At 39.5% G+C, this 22,182-nt stretch overlaps 1 protein-coding gene across 3 annotated transcripts in view; it reads right to left on the reverse strand.

Annotated features, from left to right (window-relative positions):
* The window catches only part of CFAP69 (cilia and flagella associated protein 69), a 73,590-nt gene extending 52,050 nt beyond the window's left edge, over positions 1-21,540 (reverse strand). For all 3 annotated transcript variants that reach the window (XM_090287867.1, XM_090287868.1, XM_090287866.1), the window contains exons 1-4: positions 21,421-21,540; positions 6,134-6,193; positions 4,868-4,933; positions 2,632-2,741 (exon numbers count right to left, since the gene is read on the reverse strand). In XM_090287867.1, the coding sequence (XP_090143993.1) occupies positions 2,632-2,741; positions 4,868-4,933; positions 6,134-6,193; positions 21,421-21,540 (356 nt within the window). The remainder of the gene's footprint in view (positions 1-2,631; positions 2,742-4,867; positions 4,934-6,133; positions 6,194-21,420) is intronic.
* Between the last annotated feature and the right edge of the window lie 642 nt (positions 21,541-22,182).

Raw genomic sequence — 22,182 nt, forward strand, 5'->3', positions numbered from 1 at the left:
AAAGGGACGTGCCCTTTTCCTTATTAACTGGATTAGATACTGTCCACAAAATAACAAATATACTTTTTGAAACACTAAAAAATTAAAGTGAACAAATACTAATAATATTAGAATCACATTTCACAGTTACTATAACCAAAGTTATTTGAAAATAATTTATTTACAAATCATAAAAGATAAATAAGGCACTCAAACCTAGGTCATTAGTTTAAATGTCAAAGGAAAGATAAAAGTTCTTAAATATAATATATACAGTAAACTATTTTAGTATTTCATGAGTTTAAAATTTGAAGCTCCTATACTATCTTTTTAAGATATATCATATATATAGGACTTCTAATTAATGTTTTTCAAGAAAAATTAACTAAGTGATTGAAAAATAGCATTTAGAACTATCATATGGAGATTCTATTTTTATATATTATATATATAGTCTGTCTGGAAAAAAGTCTAGTCTTGTTGATGTAATGAGAATAGTCTGTGCAACATCAACATAACCTGGCAGCCAAGAAGAGAGGACGGAATGCGCACACGTGAACAATGGCAACTTCACTGTACTAGTCAGTGGGGGCAGTAGATGCCATTGAGCATGTGTACTGTGTGGCTGTTGCATTCAAAATGACTGAGTACAGCAACAAATCTGTATCAAATTTTGCATGAAGCTTCAACATTCCTCTATAGAAACTATTCAGTTGATTCAGAAGGCTGCAGCTAAGGGCAGCTAGTGATTGGCAGCTTCATCACAACAATGTGCCCACTCATGCATTATGTCTGGGGCACAGTTCTTCTGTGAAACATCAAATCAGCCCCACTACAACCCAGATTTGGCGCCCCGTGGCTTCTGTCTTTTCTCAAAACTCAAATCACCTTTGAAAGGGAAGAGATCAGACCATTGATGAGATTCAGGAAAATATGATGGGACAGCTGATGGCAACTGGGAGAACTGTGTGAGGTTCCAAGGTGCCTACTTTGAAGGGGACTGAGGTGTCGTTGATTGTCCTATGTACAATGTTTCTTGTACCTTGTATCTTCTGCAATAAATGTCTCTATTTTTCATATTACATGGCTGGATACTTTCTAGACAAACTATAGCCCATTTAGAACTGAAAGAACATTTCAAGGGCAAGCTATGAAAATTACAATATTATAAATGCCACAGAGGTTCATTCCAAGTGCTTGTTCGAATTCTTCATTTGAAACAAATAACTTATTATCCAGTTCACTGTTAAAACTCTAAAAACAAGTTCTACTAATCCTCAAACTTTTTCCTTTGCTACTAAAGGAAACAACCTAAAAGATAAAGCATACTACTGATAGGCTGAAACAAAAAGGCTTTATCTATTTATTATTTTCAATGTTTCTATCTCCTAAAAATGTCTTCAAATGGGAATTAAGTAAGGGTGAGTTGTGGAGAAATGCAGGGAAAAAAGCAGAAATTAGGGAAATAGAAAAATGAAATAATATGATTATGAAATATGAGGGAAAGGAAAGAGTGTAATTAACAAACTTGTCACATTATGCAATGAAATGCTTAGTCACAGCTTTCATAGAGAGCCAGTTCTTGATGGAGATCTGTAGGAGCACTGATGTTGAAAGTCGTACTTAGGAACCGGTATTCTCACACAGCTTTAAAATTTGAAAATGTTATATAATCTGACACCAATATAATAATTTTCAATTTGTACATTAAAGTTCCTTGAAAGCACCAGAACAATAATGTATGTTTTTATTTTTCATAGTCTCTATTAAAAAGTAAGGCATGGTAAAGGCATTCAATAAATTATTTTTGACTGTTTTGTTCAGATATCAAAAAATTAAGTGAAATTATAAAATCTTAAATATTATTGCTGCTAAATTAAAAAAAACTATTACATATACAATTTTACTAATATTATTTGCATATTAGAAGGAACACTTTAAAAAACTAAATTGGTAGAAAGGTTTGAAGGTTAAGTTGTCAGGAAGGTTTATTTCTGCCTTAAGAAATTTCCTCTACTATATTATATTGAAAACTAAAATCAGGTATTTTAATATGTATCTTGATAAGCCACTATGTGGCAGCAAGGAAGTAGAGATTTCCTAGTTCCCTCAAATAGTTGGAGAAACAATAGTGGGCAGAGGATAGGACATATATTAATTTTATAATTCTGACCTCTAATTAACATTAACAAACATATATCAAAAATAATTGTTGACATTATATTCTTCATTCAAATTTGGAAAAGCAAATAAACATGAATCAGGACCTAATATATCTTTGAGAGTCAAATTTCCTAAAGAGAGAAAAAAAACTAGACCGAAACTATTAAGTATTGTCAATACATTTTCTCATGAATTTTCTAAAAATATTACAATTTCTTGGTTTCATCTCATATTTATCTTTATTGTGAGAGCAACTTATTATGAAAAAAAATTTTAATATACTTACCTTTTAAGCTCTTGTGACCAATGATCTCAGATTACAATAAAACTGACTACCTTTAAAATACCAACTGCTGGAATCAAGTCATCAAGAGAAGTTTTCTGAGTTCTGCATCACTTTGCTACACCATATGCACAATATCTTTGTAATACAAAATAAAACATAACAAAATACTGCATGCTAATATAAAATAAAGAAAAACAACTTACCCACATAATTTTATAATATTATATGCAGGTTCTATAAAATGGGGCTGGTTTTCAATTTTTCTTGCACACAGATTCAGAATTTGAAATATCTGTGCTAAATCCCTTAGGGGCTTCAATATTTTTAGTTAAGAAATAAAATTAAGAGTAATATTTTTATTAACATATTCTTTATAACACTTAGGACAAGAAAGGCTACAGAATTCCTACTTTGTTAAATGTAGTTGACACTATTTTAACTATACCAATTTTGAAGACTAAAGGGGAAATGTTAGCACCATATTTTTTAAAGGAATATTATTTAATTTTTGTCTCAGTAACCTCTTACTCAAAATATTTTTTTCTTCTCTAATGACACCTTTAGAAATTGATTATCAACTAGTACACCACGGATTCAGTTGACTAATAATTTACTATTGGCAATGAATAATACCACATTGAAAAAAATTAACTTAATAAAGAACTCAGCCTTATCCTTCATCTCCACCCACTCCCACAAAACATTAACTGCTCTGGAATAAGCAACCCAAATCTACCTTACTTTTTCTGTGTCATTTTACTAATATCACTCAGATGCATTTTTGTTTTGTTTTTAAGGTTTAAATTGGTTGAGGTTTTATTTCATTTAAACTAGTATGAAAGCAAAATGTATTGTCTGTAGATCTTCAAGTAAAAGCACCTTTTATTTTACCTATTTAAAAACCCAATTGGTACATAAACAAATTTCGTAGATTTTTGTTTTACAGGTAAGGGAACATGGTAGCTGTGACTTGCACTTTTTGGTTGAATCCTATCACTTCTAGTCTCTTTCTAGGAGCTTCTTAGGAAAAGATGGGAGAGCTGGGCATATAAGAAACATAAACCTTTGTTAAATACCTAAAGAAGTACTTTTCTAACAAATCTTTGCTTTAAGTTTTATGAGCTCTAAGTCAGCCTATTAAAGACATTCAGAAATAGAGCCATTTGCCACCAATTCTTCAACCTGAAAAGAAAAAATGACGATTAAGATAGGAAAAGAAATCACTTGCTAGTAGACTTTATTGGCTACCAGTAAATAGTACTTGATATCCACAAGCCCTCAGGTAACCAATTGACCCAACAAATTCATATAAAACAAGGCTAAAATAAGGCAAGAATTGCAAGGCACTTTCCCCTCCCTATGGAACTCTGCCACTTCTGAAATTGTATGTTACCAGTCTGTGGCAAAATGACTACAGAAAGTGAGTTTCCTGTGGCAATGTTACTGCATTTTACAATAGCATATACTGTATATGCAAAGATTAAAACAACAGCAGCCACCCAACAACAAGCTGGTTCTTAAGCACCATAGTTTTGAGACACATGAGTTTCCACATATTCTGATCAGGGTGGTGTGTTTTGTGGGAATAATATATTTATATAATGTTTTGCAGGTTTTCAAGCACTTACATGTACATTATCTCATCTAGTCCCCCTAACATCCTCATGAGGTGCTGTTACTCCTAATTTATAAGGGTGGAGAAGTTGAGAAGCTTATTAACAGTACAAATACTCAAGTAAATTGGTAAAAACAAGACTGACTTGGCCTTTCTAACTATATCCACTGTCTGAATTTATAGAACTGAAATTATCTGTGCAGAGCTAACTGCATTGAACTGTTTTCTTCAACTTTATAATTTCTGATAAACAAAAAATATAATTTTGTGAAAAATACAAAATGTTACATACTTTCTGTGGTAGACAGAGTAATGGCCTGCCCAAAGATGTCCACAACCTAATCCCCAGAACTTGTGAATGTTATCTTACATAATAGTAAAGGGACTTTTCAGTAATTAAGTTAAAAATCGTAAGATGGGGAAGTTATCCTAGATTATGCAGGTAGGACCAATGTAATCACAGGGTCCTTATAAGAAAAAGAGAGAGGCAGGAGACTAGCAGAGAAGAAAATGTGACGACAGAAGCAGATGTGAGAGTGATGACATTTTGAGGAAGGGGACAGAAGCCATGGAATGCAGGCCACTTCTAGAAGCTGTGAGGCAAGGAAATGAATTGCCCTTTAGAGCTTTCAAAAGGAACCAGCCCTACTAAACCTCTAATTAACTTTAGCTCAGGGAGGCTGATTTTGGCTTCTGACCTTCAGAACCATAAGGCAAAAAATTTATGTTGTTTTAAGGCACTCTATGGTAACTTGTTATAGCAGCATTAGGAAACAAATACATTTTCTAATAAAATTTCTCCCATTTCAGGATGTAAAGGATACAAATCCATTCTGATAATACTGCACCAGTTTCTTGACAAGTTTAAGTTGTTTTTCTTCTAAATCATCCTAAAACAAATTATGTTTTAGTTCTTTTGTGCTATTAAAACTGTTAAGATTTTTAAGGTTTTCATTAATATTAAAAGAAAATAGACATTCAAATTATCAAATTATAAAATGTTTCCTGAAATAGTGAAGGTAAAAATAAACTACCACTCAAATTTGGTTAGGAAATTGAAAATTAAAACTAGGTTAATATAAGAGCAGTAATTGTTTCCAGAAATAATATTAACAATATCTGAAGCATGTTGAGCATTTTTCTATATCATGCACCGTTTAGGCTCCGTACATACATATCAATCTTTAAAACAACCCTATTAGACAAGTACTATTATTTTCCATCCCTCTTCTCCAGAATAAGAACCTCAACATGAAACACTAAATAATTTGTTCAAAATCAGACAGATATAATATAAGTGGTAGTGTTAAGAGTCAAATTTGGCAACCTGACTCTACAAATTGTATTTTTAACCTCTTAAAATATGTCCAGTGTACTGGTGCAAACCAAACAGCTTCAGCCAATTAAAACAAAACAAAACTATACAGTGGCATCAGCTCTACCACTGCCAACCCGTTTCCCATTTACTAAAAGCATGCCATGGCATTCCTGTAGTAATTTTATTGTGTGTGCTGGCTTTTAGGCATGCAGCCAATTCTTGGGTAACAGCAGGGGAGTGTGGTGTGAAAGCATTTATGGATATGCATTTATTACCCTTTTTCCCAATGTTTGAACCTTTAATTCTAAGTCTTTATCTGAAATAATTTTATTTTCATAACATTCTACATATGAATTCTCTCAAAATAAATGATCTATGAGTAAATATGAATATGTATATATATCCTGATTTCCTGTCATAAAAACTTAAGTAGTACATCATGATACACTTTTTCTGTCCTTGCTCCCCACATTGTACTTGGCAACAAGCAAATACAGAGCCTAGATATATTCTCTACTCTTATGATTCCCTCTGCTTATATGCACCATGGATTTGTCCATCTCATGAAACCAAATCTACTCTCCTCTTTCATCCTTCCATCCAGGTTAAATATCTTCATACTAAATTTAAATAGTCCTTGTCTATAAGACAGATACTATTTAAAATGTTTTCAAGAGGAGAGAAATGAAACTTATGTTGGGGAAATACATGTTACTCAGGGAAATCACAGTTTATAAGTGATATAGCAGAGAAATTTTCTCTCAAAGCTTACTTTATCAGTCTCTTCAAGCAGTTTGGTGACACGACCTAGGTCCACAGGCTTTAAGGGACTCTAAAAAACAGACAACTCTTAGTATTCTGTATCATGACAAATCAAGAAATTACATCAAGCACACTATTTCCTTTGATACCATTGTCCCTCGGCAACTTAAGAATATCTTATGACAAAAAGAGTGTGAGGCGAGAATGACAAGCAGATGAGACCTCATAGGAGTAAATAAACTTTGAAGTTTAAAAAAAAAAAAAAAACCTCTTGAATTCTAGCATTATTTTATGACATTAATGTCTTTAAATTTCACTGGTCCCAAAAGACCAAAGAGAGCAATTCCATGCCTTGGAAAATAAAATTATCTTCTTCATACATATTACACATTTCATGCATATGCATTACACTGAGTTTACCGATGCAGATATACACAAGACTAAACTACAGGTAGGAGATCACCTTCTTAAACTAAGTATCCCCTCTCTGAGTGGTACCAGCATTCTTAGTCATTCACAGTGCAAAACAAGAACCTCCAAGTTCTATGGATTTTACATCTTAAATATTTATTTTTTTTATATAGGTATATTTTATTGATTATGTTGTTACAGTAGTCTCAATTTTTTACCCTTTGCTCCTCCCTTTTGCCCAGTATCCCCCTTCCCTCCAGCAATCCCATCCCCTTTAGTTCATATCCATGGGTCATGCATATAAGTTCTCTGGCTTCGCCCATTCTTATACTATTCTTAACTTCCCCCTGTCTATTTTGTACCAACCAATTATGTTTCTTAATCCCTGCATCGTCTCCCTATTTCTCTTCCGTCCCTCTCCCAGCTGATAACCCTCCAAATGATCTCCATACCTGTGATTCTGTTTCTGTTCTGGTTTGCTTAGTTAGATTTTGTTTTTATTTTTAGATTCAGTTGTTGATAGTTGTGGGTTTGTTGTTATTTTAATGTTCATAGTTTTGATCTTCTTTTTCTTAAATAAGTCCCTTTAACATTTCATAGAATAATGGTTTGGTGATGATAAATTCCTTTAGCTTTACCTTGTTTGGGAAGCACTTTATCTGCCCTTCTGTTCTAAATGATAGCTTTGCTGGATACAGTAGTCTTGGTTGTAGGTCATTGCTTTTCATCACATTGAATACTTCTTGCCAGTCACTTCTTGCCTGCAAAGTTTCTTTGGAGAATCAGCTGATAGTCTTATAGGCACTCCTTTGAAGGTAACTCTCTGGTTTTCTCTTGTTGCTTTTAAGATTCTCTCTTTATCTTGAAATTTTGGCATTTTAATTATGATGAGTCTTGGTGTGGTCCTCTTTGGGTCTAGTTTGTTTGGAACTCTCTGTACTTCATAGACTTGTATGTCTATTTCCTTCACCAAATTTGGGAAGTTTTCCTTCATTATTTTTTCACATAAACTTTCAATTTCTTGCTCTTCCTCTTCTCCTCCTGGCACCCCTATGATTCGGATGTTGGCATGTTTAAAGTTGTCACAGAGGTTCCCAAGCCTCTCCTCTTTTTTTTTCAATTCTTGTTTCCTCATTCCGTACTGGTTGACTATTTTTTTCTTCCTTATGTTCGAAATCATTGATTTGAACCCTGGTTTCCTTCCCTTCATCATTGGTTTCATGTGGATTTTCCTTTGTTTCATTTAGCATAGCCTTCACTTCTTCCCTTATGCATTTGCCATATTCAAGCATATCTGTCAAGCCTGTGAGCATCTTTATCACCGGTGTTTTGAACTCTACATTTGTTAGGTTGGCTATCTACTTGTCTGTTAGGTTGGGTATCTCCTTGTCTCTCAGTTCTACCAACGGAACCTCAATCTGTTCCCTCTTTTGGGCCATACTTCTCTGTCTCCTCATCCTGACAGGCTCCTGTGTTTGTTTGCCTCTGTGTCTTAGGTAGAGCTGTCTACCTGTTATGTTGTAAGGGGCAGAGAGTTAGGTATTTGTCAGTGCGGGGCGACCCGTTTCACCACGTTGTGGTGCTGTATGTGGGGGAGGGGTCTGAGAGGGAACAATGCCGCTTGCTCATCACTCATCCCTTTTCCAGGCACTTCTTCCACTTCCGTATGGGACTGTTCTTGTACTTTTCAACATCATTCTTTACCTATGGTAAGATTAATAAAACTCAAATCTGAACAAAACCAACCTGAATCATTCAATGACTCTCCATGAATGCCCCTCACCCCCTGCTCTATTTTCGTTAATGTCGTTACAGTCCTTTTCCACTCCTTGGTTAACCCCCATAGTTCCGACCTTCAAGACATAACTCAGGTGTTACTTCCCCAAGGAAAGAAAAAGGATAGAACAAATGTCCCTCCTCTGTGCTCCCATAGCACCCTGATGTATATCCATTACAGTTCCCATCAGTGTTGTTCTAAGATGGTTTACATATTTATCCTCCACTATACCCTGCCTGAAAGTTCAGCTGGGGGCAAAGACTTGTTTTCTGGCATCCTCAGCACCAAACACTGGGCCTCGCATATGAAGTTAATTGTAGGTAAGTGGGGAAGGAAACAGGAGGTACTATCATCTGAAGTTTAAGTATCTATTGATGGTTGCCAGATGGAAGGCAGGTGTGGGGGAACAGGTGAAGAAGTGAGGGGATTAAGTACAAATAGGTACAGAATAGTCATGGGGATGTAAAGTCAGTATAGGAAATGGAATAGCCAAGAACTTACATGGATGACCCATGGACATGAACAATAGTGGGGGGACTGCCTGAGGAAACGGGGAGTGCTGGGTGGAGGGGGGAAAGGGGGAAAATTGGGACAACTGTAATAGCATAATCAATAAAATATAATTTAAAAAACCAAATAGTTTTGGCTATATTTAACCTGGTGATTAATTTTTTTGTTGCATAACATTTTCTTTTTTATTCAAATGTGATATCAAAGTTGCTTTCTCCTCTTACATGAATTAAGCTACCTCAGCTATCTCAGTCTCCTTTGTTTGCTTCCTCCTGTCAGTTATCCTTTCACATTTACTTCTACTTTAAAATAATCGTTTGAAAAGATATGATATAAAAAATATTCAAAAGAGAAAAAAATCCTACTTATTCCTATAATCTAAATACACCTATATTTATTTTTATAAATTATTTTCTGGTTTTATATACTTTTATATATAATTTTTGGTTATTATTTACACGTATTAATACTTAATTTCACTTAGTGTTAATACCATTGTATTTTCTGACTTTTAAATCTATAACACATTTCTATATTTTTACATAGTCATTACTCCTTTCTATTTTAAGTGTAGAATTTCCTGTCCTTTCACCATTAAAAACTAATATATTTTGACCTTAAAAAATGTCTTTCGAAAATAATTTTCAGTTACAGAGACAAACACACACAGGAGACTTCCGGCCAAGATGAAGGCCTAAACTAACACGCAACAAAGAAGGAATACAACTACCGCAAAACCAGAAATAACCAGAAGTTCCAAAAAATAAAGCTACATGTAAGTTCAACATATGAAGTTATAAAGAAGTGGTGCTTGTCCAGACAGGTAGAAGGGGCGAAGCTGGGACAGAGAGGTCAAGCTGTGCTGGTGCCAGCAGCAACAGTGACGGTGGCAGGACGGTGGTAAGCACAGACACCCTTATTTAAGGGGAGGCGAGAAGTGCCTGGGGAGCAACCCCAGCTGCAGTCCAGACCCGTCAGCTTGCGATTCCAATGCTGGCGAAGGAAGAACCCCATTGCCTCGGACTGTGAGGCCCAGAGGGGTTGGGGAAGGAGGAGGAGGCTCCCAGTCTCTCAGCGAAGAGTAACAGCAGGAATCCATCTTGGACGCCTGCTCCCACAGAAAATACCACAGCGTGGTGAGACGGGTCGCCTGGTTGTGACAAATACATGGGGCTCTGCCTCCTATAGCATAGGAGGTGTGACAGCCCCACCCAGGAAGCAAAGTAAACACAAAACTGTCAGGATGGCACAGATCATGATAGAGATCCCAGTGACGCAGCTGACCAGACAACAAATATCTAATCTAACAAAGCAGCAGATAGGAAATCTTTCTGAGTCACAGTTCAGAGCTTTGGTCATAAAATTGCTTACAGACATAATAGCAGATCTTAAACAAATGGGAAAGGAATGAAGGCTAGCCCTGCTGAAATGAATGAAAATATATACAAAACTAGTGCTGAGGGAAGAACACCAGGGATCACCTCAACAAATAGGAACATAGGGAAGGAACAAACAGTCAACCAGTGCAGAAAGAGGAAACAAAAAGTGAGGAAAAGGAGGAGAGGTTCAGAAACCCATGCGACAGGTATAAGTGTGCCAACATTCAAATCATAGGGTTGCCAGAAGATGAAGAAGAAGAACTAGAAATTGAAAAATTACGTGAAAAAATAATGAAGTAGAACTTCCCTAACTTGGGGAAGGAAATAGACTTACAGGTCCAGGAAGAACAGAGAGTTCCCAAAAAACTGGACCCAGGGAGAACATTATGATCAAAATGTCAAAAATTAAGGATAAAGAGAGAATCTTAAAAGCAGCAAGAGAGAAGAGAATTGCATACAAAGGGGTCCCAATAAGACTATCAGCTGATTTCTCCAAAGAAACTCTGCAGGCAAGAAGGGACCGGCAAGAAATATTCAAAGTAATAAAAAGCAAAAACCTACAACCACAATTACTCTATCCAGCGAAGCTGTTATTCAGAATAGAAAGGCAGAGAAAATGCTTCCAGGACAAAGTAAAACTGAAGGAGTTCATCAGATCCAAACCACTGTTATATGAGATGTTAAAGGGACTGGTTTAGAAGAAGGAGGATCAAAACTATGAACATTAAAATGAAAATTGTATCACAACAACCAACAACAGAAGCTAGGGAACCAAAACAAAGGCAAACTAAGTAGGCAACGAGAGTGTGAAAAGTATTATAGGTATGGGGAACATTATGCGGGGAGGTCAGCAGGGAGGAGGAAGCGGGGAAAGGGAGGGAGATGGTACAGGAATTAAGAAGCATAGTAGGAGGGAGTGAAGTAGACAGGAAGATGTTGAGAAGAACTATATGCACAACCAATGGGACTAAGGGAGGAACAACCGGAGGGAGGGGGGTCACTGGGTAGAGGGGAACAAGGGGAAAAGAAAAAAATTTTTTCAGTTAAACACTCTGACTTTAAGTCTGCAGAATAAGTCTTGGAATGAATTTATTTACCTAAAATGATTTTTCCTTTAAAAATTAATTAAAAAGATTTACTAAATACTTCTCTATACCTGATATTATGGTTACCATAAACACTGTTACATCTTACTATTAAATTGTTTACATTATTAAATTTACTGTTACCAATAATTTTGTAAACAGAATTTTGCCTTTTAAGATTTGGGTATTTAACAGCACCACCCGTCACTACCTTAGTCATCCTTTCTCTTTTCTTCCTGTGTTCCCAGTGAGCTTTTATTTTCTAATTTTCTGCAATATTGGTTTTGAGGGTTGGAAGGGACATTAAAATGAAAAGGCAATACAAGATTTTCTTTTAAATACCTATATGTATTATCAGATCCCCCACCCCCCACAATGGGCAGGTGTAAATCTCACAAGAAACAGAGAGTAGTAAAGATTAAAGCATAGATTCCTCTTAGAGTTATCTTCTATTACCACTTTATGTTACTCTGTGTTTTACTTGCTTGGCATATATTATATCCTGAAGATTTCTTCCTCCCCTTTCCCTCCCTCTCTTATCTGTTGCTCCTTTCACAAACATTTATAAGCAGCGTCTGTATTTTAGAAACTGTGCTAGGTGTGGAGAACACATTGCCCTGACCTCAAGTAGGAATTAGTCTGGTATGAGATGCAGATAACATAGATAACATGCTGCAAAATGCTTCACAGATGCTGAGAGGTGTGCTCTGGAAGCACACTGAAGAGACACAGAACAGCATGGGGAGGAGGGGAGGGAATCTGGGACAGCTTTGGAAAATGTAACCTACAGGCAGAGGGGAGAGTAAATGGGATTTGTGAAATGAACTGAAGCTTTGAGAGATGGAGGCAGAGGGAGTAGTGCCTGTGAAGGCCTGAAGGCAAGAGAAAACGTGGCAGTTAGAGGATCCCTGAGTCATCAAGTGTGCTGGAGAGGAGAGTGTGGAAGATAATGGCTACAGATGCTGCTGATGAGGTAAGTACAGGTCAAGTCATGAACAATGATAATAACAATGACAGTGATAGCTAAAACTTAACAGACAACATCTACTTCCAGGAACAGTTATAAGCACCTTCCATGTAATATTATTATTCTTTATAAGTATATTTTATTGATTATGTTGTTACAATAGTTTCAATTTTTTCCCCTTTTCTCCCCTCTGCCCAGTATCCCCCTTCCCTCTAGCAATCCCATCCCCCTTAGTTCATGTCCATGGGTCATGCATATAACTTCTTTGGCTTCACCCTTTCCTATATTATTCTTAACTTCCCCCTGTCTATTTTGTATTTACCAATTATGCTCCTTAATCCCTGCACCATCTCTCCATTTCTCCCTCTTCCCCCTCCCAGCTGATAACCCTCCAAATGATCCCCATACCTATGATTCTGTTCCTATTCTGGTTGGCTTAGTTGGATTTTTTTTTTTTTTTTTTTTTTTTTAGATTCAGTTGTTGATAGTTGTGAGTTTGTTGTTATTTTAGTGTTCATAGTTTTGATCTTCTTTTTCTTAAGTAAGTCCCTTTGACATTTCATATAATAATGGCTTGGTGATGATGAACCCCTTTAGCTTCACCTTGTCTGGGAAGCACTTTATCTGCCCTTCTGTTCTAAATGATAGCTTTGCTGGATACAGTAATCTTGGCTGTAAGTCCTTGCTTTTCATCACTCTGAGTACTTCTTGCCAGTCTCTTCTTGCCTGCAAAGTTTCTTTATAGAAATCAGCTGAGAGTCTTATAGGCAACCCCCCTGTAAGTAACTTTCTGCTTTTCTCTTGTTGCTTTTAAGATTCTCTCTTTATCTTGAATCTTTGGCATTTTAATATTGATGTGTCTTGGTGTGGTCCTCTTTTGGTCTAGCTTGTTTGGGACCCTCTGTGCTTCCTGGACTTGTATGTCTATTTCCTTCACCAAATATGGGGAGTTTTCCTTCATTATATTTTCACATAAGTTTTCAATTTCTTGCTCTTCCTCTTCTCCTCCTGGCACCCCTATGATTGGGATGTTGGAACATCTGAAGTTGTCCCAGAGGTTCCTGAGCCTCTCCTCATTTTTTTCAATTCTTGTTTCCTCATTCTGTACTGGTTGACTGTTGTTTTCCTCCTCATGTTCCAAATCATTGATTTGAACCCCAGTTTCCTTCCCTTCACCATTGGTTTTGGTGGATTTCCCCTTGTTTCATTTAGCATAGCCTTAACTTCTTCCCTTATGCATCTGCCATACTTAAGCATATCTGTCAAGCCTGTGAGCATCTTTATCACCAGTGTTTTGAACTCTGCATTTGTTAAGTTGGCTAGCTCCTCATTGCTTAGTTCTCCCACTGGACCCTTGATCCGTTCCCCTTTTTGGGCCATACTTCTCTGTCTCCTCATCTTGACAAGCTCCTGTGTTTGTCTCTGTGTCTTAGATAGGGCTGTTGCTCATATTCCATTTATTATTGATTGTGGAGGTTCTTAGAGGTCTCTGAGGGAGAGTAAATTTGGACAAGGAAGCTCAACCATGATACCTATATAACTGAACTAATCACAATTATATTATTTTTTCTACAAACATTTATTGATAGCTTATGCTGTGTTAGACACTGTTCTAGGTACTAAAGCTAGAGTTTTGAATAAAACAAAATCTGTTTCCATAAAGAATTGTTGTTAAAAAATATTCACCTGAGGATATGTTCATTGACTTTAGGGGTGGAGGAGAGAGAGGGAGGGAGTGAGAGAGAGAATAAATCATTGATGCAAGAAAAACATCAATCAGTTGCCTTCCATATGCACCCTGACTGGGGGACCAGGGATCAAACCTGCAACCTTCTGATGCATGGGACAGTGTTCAAAACAACCAAGCCATCCAGGGAGGCAAAAATCAATGTTATACAGTATACTACAAGATGATAACACTCTGGAGAAAAGGGAGAAGTGCTAAGATATTCTAGCAGTGGTCAGCGAAAGATTCACAAAACAGATACTATTCAATATTTCGGTCAAGTCTTTTAAAAAATTTACTTGTATTAAAAATTCTTTTTTCTTTTATTGATTCCAGAGAGAGGGGAAGGGAGGGATAGAGAGAAACATCACTCCATCTGGGGATGGAACCAGCAACCCAGGCATGTGCCCTAACAGGGAATTAAACCAGCAACCTACCAGTTTGCAAGACGATGCCCAACCAGTTGGACAAGTCTTGAAGAGGGGGAGGGAACAAGTCATGAATATCAAGAAGAAAACTTGCAAGCAAAGACCCTTAGGCAGATGTACACCTGGCATGGTTGAGGAGAAGACAGAAGGCCAGTGCGGCTGGAAGACAGAAGGCTTTGTAAGCTACTCATCAGGACTTAAATTTCTACTCTGAGTTCAGAATCAAGGGGAGAAGGACACATAGGTAGTAAGATATATTTGCTATACTTAAGAGACCCAGATTCTAGTGGGAGAGATAACACTTAGACAAATGAAACTGTGACCAACATAAGACAAGTGATAATTAGGTGAGAAATTGTGTGACTCATACCTAGGAATATGTCCATTTGTGAGAAGATCTGTGAGGGGGAAAATAAGTGGGAAGTGCTTCTTACTGTGAGAGTAGTTTATGTTGCAGAAGTAGGATCTGAAGACAGAGTAAGATTTAAATTCATAAAAGAGGGAAGGGAACTCATTCCATAAATATTAAATATCACCTTCTGTGTACCAGGGATTGTGCTGGATGTTGCTGGTGAGAACTGGAGGAAATGGGGGACACCACAGAAGAAACAACAGACAAGTTTTCTGTCCTCATGGAGGTGGCACTAAGCAGGGCATATGTTATAAAGCACAGATTATGCTTTAAAACCCCTAAAAGCAGGACAGAGAAGTGGAGCTGAGGCACTTTAGGAATGGCAAAGATTTTGAACAGCATTTACTTCAGTGGTTCGGAGGCTCAACATCACTTGAGAGAGCTTTTTAAGAGCCCCAGGCTCCACAGTAGGGGTAATATTGAGTAGACCTGGGGTAGGGTCCATTTACATACACATTATAGTGGGTTATGAAAGCTCCTGAGATGACTGTGATGGTCACACAGGTTTGGGGACTGCTCATCTAGTACAGGCTCATTTTATAGTGACAGGGAGAAAATTCTGAGATGTCCTAAATTAATTACATGGGGCAGAAGGATAGGGGAAAGAGACAAGAAAGGTTAATCAGTTAATAACTGCAGAACAAAACCAACAAAAAAACTGTTTACATTCCTAAGCAAATGTTGAAACTTTGAATTAGCTTCTATTTCTGTGGTTATCCAAAGAGAATAGCCAGGCGCCTGACCACCAGGAGACTGCTTCTTGCTTACACATAAACTTTCCAGACTGCTGCCTACAACCAATCCAAAGGAACAAATACCTCTCTCTCTTATGGACTATGAACCTATCCCAAAACTAGCCCAACTTCACCCTCTCCTGCCCCTTTATCTATAGCCAGTGTAAATTGACTTACATCTTTCCTCCCCCTACTTGATGTGTAAAAAAGCCCATCAACTTCTCCATCTAGCCCTGCTGCTGTTGCTGCTGGTTTAGACTTCATGCCCCACTACCCAGAGTTTTTCTGGCTACCATGTTGCTCAATAAACCCTTTCTTTTGGGAACGTTTTTGGCCCTGAGAGTTTTGTTTAAACAATAGAAAAGGGAACAGGCCTATAGAGGTTAAGTGATTTGGTCAGTGTAATTATATTAGATGAGACAGGCAATAAGGAGTTAATGTGGAACCCTGAAAGACAGAGGGCTGGGACTCCCAATTGTTTATGTACAATGGACCGGGAAAAGGGAAAGGAGCAAACCGAAGAGCTGACTAGAAGTGTTACAGAAACAGGGGAGTCCAAAAACAAACCCCAGAGTTTGCGGCTGGGAGATAGGGAGCAGGAAGCAGCTTTCAGGATGCCCTTGCATGCCTGGAGCTAGTGGCTGGAAACATTGTTGCAAAGATCCGCTTTACTTCTAAGACTCAGGAAGATGGGAGGGATCTTGGACTGTGGGCTGGTACTGGAAGAAGCAGACAGAGCCTGCGTAGGGTCCTGTGAATGGTAAGGATGGTTTCCAACACCCACTGCGTGAGAGGACGCAGGGAGAGAGAGGAGGCAGGGAGGAAGAGAGGAGCTGCGGACATATTTTGGGCTGGCTCTGGCTCTGGGAGGCTCTCTCTCTCTCAGGCTCTCTCTCTCTGGCCCTCACGCCCTCACTCTCTGGCTCTTATGGGCTCCCTCCATCTGGCTTGGAGGAGGGGGTCTCCAGGCTGCTTTAAGAAGAGGCTCTTGCCAGGCTGCTTTGAGAAGGAGAGGAGATCCATGCGGTTTGCAGGAAGAAGGCAGTTTACAAGGAGGCTGAGAATCCAGGCGGTCCTGCATTGAGAGCTGGAGGGCACCACAGCACAGAAAGGACCTCCCCAATCAGAACTGAGTGATTGGCAGCTACTGGTAAAGCTGAACTGTGCCTAGGAAGTAGGGAAACGGTGTTTCTGACTTTCCTAAGACTGGCCAGGTCTGGGAGGGGGAGGCAGGACTATGTGTAAATAAACAATTCTTTTTCTTTTCACCAAACTCTGGTATTCAGAGTTATAATTTGGGTGGGAGGCAATCGGGCCCCTAACTAAACAGCCCGTGGGTTCTGTTTCAATCAAAGCAGCCCAAGGGTTCTGTTACAGAAGGATGACTTATTAACCCAGGATTGACTAAAGCACTGTGGTGACAAGGAAGGAGAAAAAATGGTTCCTTTTTATTTTTTCTCAAATCCTCACTAGAGGATATATTTTGATTTTTGAGAGACAGAGAGAGAGAGAGAGAGATACAGAGATAGGACAGAGAGAGATCAGTGTGAAAAGGTAGGTGCCCTGACCAGGGATCGAACCCGCAACCTAGGTATATGACCTTTTGATGTACTACAGGACAACGCTCCAACTAAGGAAGTCATCTGGCCAGGGCACAAGTAGTTCTTTTAAAGCCCCATTTGGTGCCCCTTGTTTTTTTCCATGTCATCTGACCTTCCGGGGGAGGGTTGGAATTTTGTTTTATTGTTGTTATTGTTTGTTTTGTTTATAATCTGAATACATATGAAACTGTCTCCTACAGCTTTCCAGGAGTTAGTTGTGAAACTGCAGCACTGTTCATATCACATACTGCAGCTATAACACACTAAGCATTGCTACTCAAAGTGGGAAATGGGGTCCTCTAATCAGTTATAACTGCATCACCTCCAGTCCTGTTAGAAAAGCAGAATCGGGAGTTTTAGTCCAGATCTACAGAATCAAAATCTGCATTTTAATAAGATCCCCAGATGCTCCAAATATACATTAAAATTTGAGAAGCACTGCTCCAAAGGATTTCTGATTTTCTAGAACTTGAGGAACAACATTAAAATAAATAGGAAACAGATAAAGGGTAAATAATTTGTGATTTCAAGCCTGTGATGGAGCTGGCTTAATGAACTAATCTACACTTGCACTTTTAGCATAGGCAGAGGAGGTTGAAAAGGTGGAATGGTTTGAAAGGACTGAAAATACTAGATTTCCAAGAGTCTTCCCTCTACTGGCTTGGGGGCAGAGGTCTAAAAGGTTATCATTTTAACCATAAAAAGAGCACTAAAGGCCACATTGAGTAAAGAAATTGAGTAACTCTCAGTTAACTTTTCTTGGCCTTAGGGTCTTCATTTGTAAAAGCAACCACAAACAAAACCTGAGAAGGTTGAATGATCATTTCTCCAAGCGTTAAGAAGCTTCTATCCTATTTCATTTATTTTGGTAGATACTTTTTCTAAATTTAGTACCTTATAAAACGTTAATACTCCTGCAATAATTAGTTACTGCTAAACAAACAAACAAAGGAGACTTTCGGCAGCTGAAAGCTTTTCTAAAAGGAAGATTTATTGAGCCACATGCTAGCCAAAAAAGGACCAGATCCTGGGGAACAAAGTCCAAACCACCAGCAGCAGCACAAGATAGAAAAGACAAACATGTCCACCACCCTGGAATTGATGGGCGCTTTTAAACATCTTTGAGGAAGAAAGCTGTAAGTAGTGTTGACAATTTATATCGGCCACAGAGAAGGGGGTCAGGGAAAAAGTGAATGGGGCCAGGTCTACAGCAGGTGAAGTCTATAAGTAGGAAATGTTACAACAGTAACAAGTCTAGAAAATTCATGCATATACCTCAGGATAAATAGGTCTAGCTAACAGGTGCCTGCAGGCTGATTCACAGCTTCAACATACATCAGGATGTGAGCAGTCTTTTGTTAGTTGGCCCACAGCTGCTAACTGGTTAACTACTCCTTCCTGTCTTTTTCTCTCACTCCTGGCCTCATGTAATTTAATGTAGGGCATCTCAGAATTTTTCTCTTGTCATTAACAAGGTAGAAACTCTAATTAATACAAATTGATTTCTTTTGGGGAGAGAATCGTAGGCCCTGGAAGGAGAGGTAGTAATGAAAGATAAGGAAATAAAAGCAAAACGGGAAGGAAGAAAACACACACACAGATATACACAGGTATACTTGTTTTGTTTTACTTGATACATTGTGGACTATTTTGGCAATGGCCTATTAAAAATATTTCCTTTTTTTTTCTTTCCTTTTTAACCCCTGCTTGCCTGCTTCGGATCTCCCTCTCCCTGTTACACGAAGTAAAAGAAGAATGAATGGGAACTGTAAGATACAAAATTCACCTGCTTCCCAGTTTTCCCACGTGCTTGGGAGAACGGTGGCAGGAGTGAGCCCCCTTGCAGCCTTGGGAATGGGGCTGCTGCTCCTCAAAATTCTTCTTCCCCGTGTTGGAACACTTCCACAAAATTGATGACATAAATTGTCCCTGTTCCTCCACAGATTCCTGTGTAAATATCTGGCTGTTGCCCAACCCAACCAGTAAGGGGGTCCTCTGCTCACCACCTACCAGGCAAATCTCCAAAGACTGAGTTACGTGAAAAGCAAGGAATTTTTCATTTAATGGCAAGTTATCGCTTATTTAATGGCAAGTTTCTGCCTAAAATATCTGGGTAACAGAAGTAAAGGGAAAGAAAAAGTCAGAGTATGACATCAAAAATAGTCTCATTACAACTACTGTGTAAGTTCAAGAACTGAAAATAACACCAGAAAAAAAATCTGTTCACAGTGCTGACTATTATCACCAAGGTCTTTGGAAACATTGGCAAGTTTCTGCCTCAAAGCCTGCTCCCTCTATGACACCCAATGAAAAATCACCCTGTCACCTACTGCCAGCTCAGTTCAAGGATGCACCAAGAACTTCTTTTCCCACCCAGAAGTATCATAAACGCAGGTGGTCTCCAGTCTCTGTCCAGCCTCAGGCATCTTTCAGAGTCTGTGCCCCAGGCCTCTGCTCACAGGTCCTCACTGGCCACCATTGACAGGCCAGCAGGTGACCAGTGACATACTCCCTGCCAGGGAAGGAAAAGAACTGACAGCCTTTTTGCTTTCTGGCGGCACACTCCATTTCAGAAGTCCTCTCCTGTTAAGCCAGTGGGAGTGCCCAGCCTTCCAGCTGAAGCCAGTGTCCGCCATGTTTAGCAAGGGGGCAAAATCTCTAGTCACACCTACAGAGCTCAGACCCCTCCCCCACTGAGATGTGTGTGTGTGTGTCCCTGTTACATGACCATCCTCAGAGAGCTCAACCTTATTCCCACAGTAGAACTGGTCCCCAGTCAACTGGCCACTCTCAAGGAATTCTCCAAAGCTCCAGGAAGTTGACTCAAGAGACAGGGTTTCTTACGCAGTCTGAGACTTCTGAAGTCTCAACAGTAATTCCCACAGTGGCCCCATGCTACTAGTGTGAACAGCCAGGGCAGGATTCCTCCATAGAATTCATGTTTCAAAGCTTGATCATGGCTCTCCAGAGGGGAGCAATGGAACCCTAGCATGAAACAAACTCTATTGTCTTTACAAGTTTCCTATAAATCCAAAACTATTCTCAAATCAAAAGACAACCCAAAGAATGGGAGAACATATTCACTAATACATTTGATAAGGGGTTAATATCCAAAATTTATAAAGTACTTACAAAACTCAACACCAAAAAACAAACAAAAAAACCCAGTTAAAAAATGGGCAAAGAACGTGGACAGACACTTCTCCAAAGAGGACTTACAGTTGGCCAATAGACATATGAAAAGATGCTTACCCTCACTAATCATCAGAGGGATGCAAATTAAAACCACCATGAAATATCACCTCACACCTGTCAGAATGGCTATTATCAATAAATCAAGAAACAAGTGCTGGTGAGGATGTGGAGAAAGGGGAACCCTACTGCACTGTTGGTGGGAATGCAGACTGGTGCAGCCACTGTGGAAAGCAGTATGGAAATACCTCAAAAATTAAAAATGGATCTTCCTTTCAACCTTAGTTCCACTTCTGGGACTATATCTGAAGAACTCCAAAGCACTAATTTGAAAGAACATAAGCCCCCTATGTTCCTTGTAGTGTTATCTACAATCACCAAGATATGGAAGCAGCCCAAGTGTCCACCAGTAGAGGATCGGATAAAACAACTATGGTACATTTACACAATGGAATACTACTCGGCTGTGAAGAAGAAAAATTTACCCTTTGCAACAGCATGATTGGACCTTGAGAATATTACGCTAAGTGAAATAAGCCAGTCAGAGAAACACAAATACCATATGATTTGATTTATATGTGGAATCTAACAAATAAAACAGAGACAGACTCATACAGAGCAGGATGACAGCTAAGGAGGGGAGGTTAGGGGGTGAGGTATTCAGCAAAAAGGAAAAGGACTCATGCACATGAGCAGTGGAGTGGTTATTTGCAGGTGGGATAGGGCTATAAGGGAGTTAAATGATAATGGAAAAAATACAATAAAAAACAAAACAAAAAAAAAAAAATAGAAGAAGAAGAGCGGCAAAGCCTCCCCTACTCAGTTTGGTGGGTCTCTCCACGGAAGACCTCGTGGCCCAAGTCCCCAGGCAGGGTGGTTGACGACAGCCAAAACCGCTCGGAAGCGGCGCAGTTCTCAGAGGGATCAGCTTTGCGCTTGGAGTCTCCTTCCCAAGAGCTCCCCTTGTCTGCACTTGAGCCCCCATTTCTGGCCTTGCTGCCCCCAGCCTCCTCCCCGCCTCTAGATCTCAGTCTACCCCTTCCACAGCTCCCAAAGCACGTACACTGGCCCATACCTGACCATCCTTGTCCTCCGTCACCACCCCGACCACAGGGATCTGTCGAGGGCTGCTGGACTTGCACCTGCCGCCTGGTCCCTGGGCCTCGGCGGTCGCTGGAGCCTCCGCAGTAGACATAGCTGAGGAGGCGGACTGGAGGGGGGAAGGGGGGGGGGTCTTCTACACGGTGCCTGCAGCTGCGGGATGCAAAGAGACCCTGCCACCGAAAAGGGAAGGCCACCTGAGAGTCAAGATAAGCTCTGGGGGTCCGGCTGTGGCCTCGGCCACCGCGAGGCCACGCTCTTCGTGCCACCCCAGCCCGCCCGCGGACCTTGGTTCCAGTCAGCCGGCTGGTTGTTAACACAAGCCAGAGCGTTGCCAGGGGCGGGGCCAGGGGCAGTGAAAGCAACAGCCCCTATGGAAGCCCGGGGGAGCCAAACTACAGCCCCAAACCTAATCCGTTCCTGCATGCCCCGGCTGGCTGTGTTTGTTTGCGCGCGGTAGACCTGGGCACGTGGCTGTGGAGTATTACGTGGGCTCCGTGTGTCTCAGTTTTGGTAGTCTGCGCTGGGTGAAGGGGTGAGGTGTGGATGGGGGATGTGTAAGTGATGGATGATGGGCGAATAGTGTTGAAAGTGGAGTTTATCTCACCCTAGTGAAGTGACCAGTGCCGTCTACAGTTCCCAGCCTATTACTTCTTCTGTATTTGAGTGGCCCTATGAGGCAGCTAAATAAACAAGACATTTTATACAACGTTAGAAGACTTTTGAGTCAAATCAT

The sequence above is a fragment of the Furipterus horrens genome, unplaced genomic scaffold, assembly GCF_987537825.1.
Source record: "Furipterus horrens unplaced genomic scaffold, mFurHor1.1.pri manual_scaffold_9, whole genome shotgun sequence".
Lineage (NCBI taxonomy): Eukaryota > Metazoa > Chordata > Mammalia > Chiroptera > Furipteridae > Furipterus > Furipterus horrens.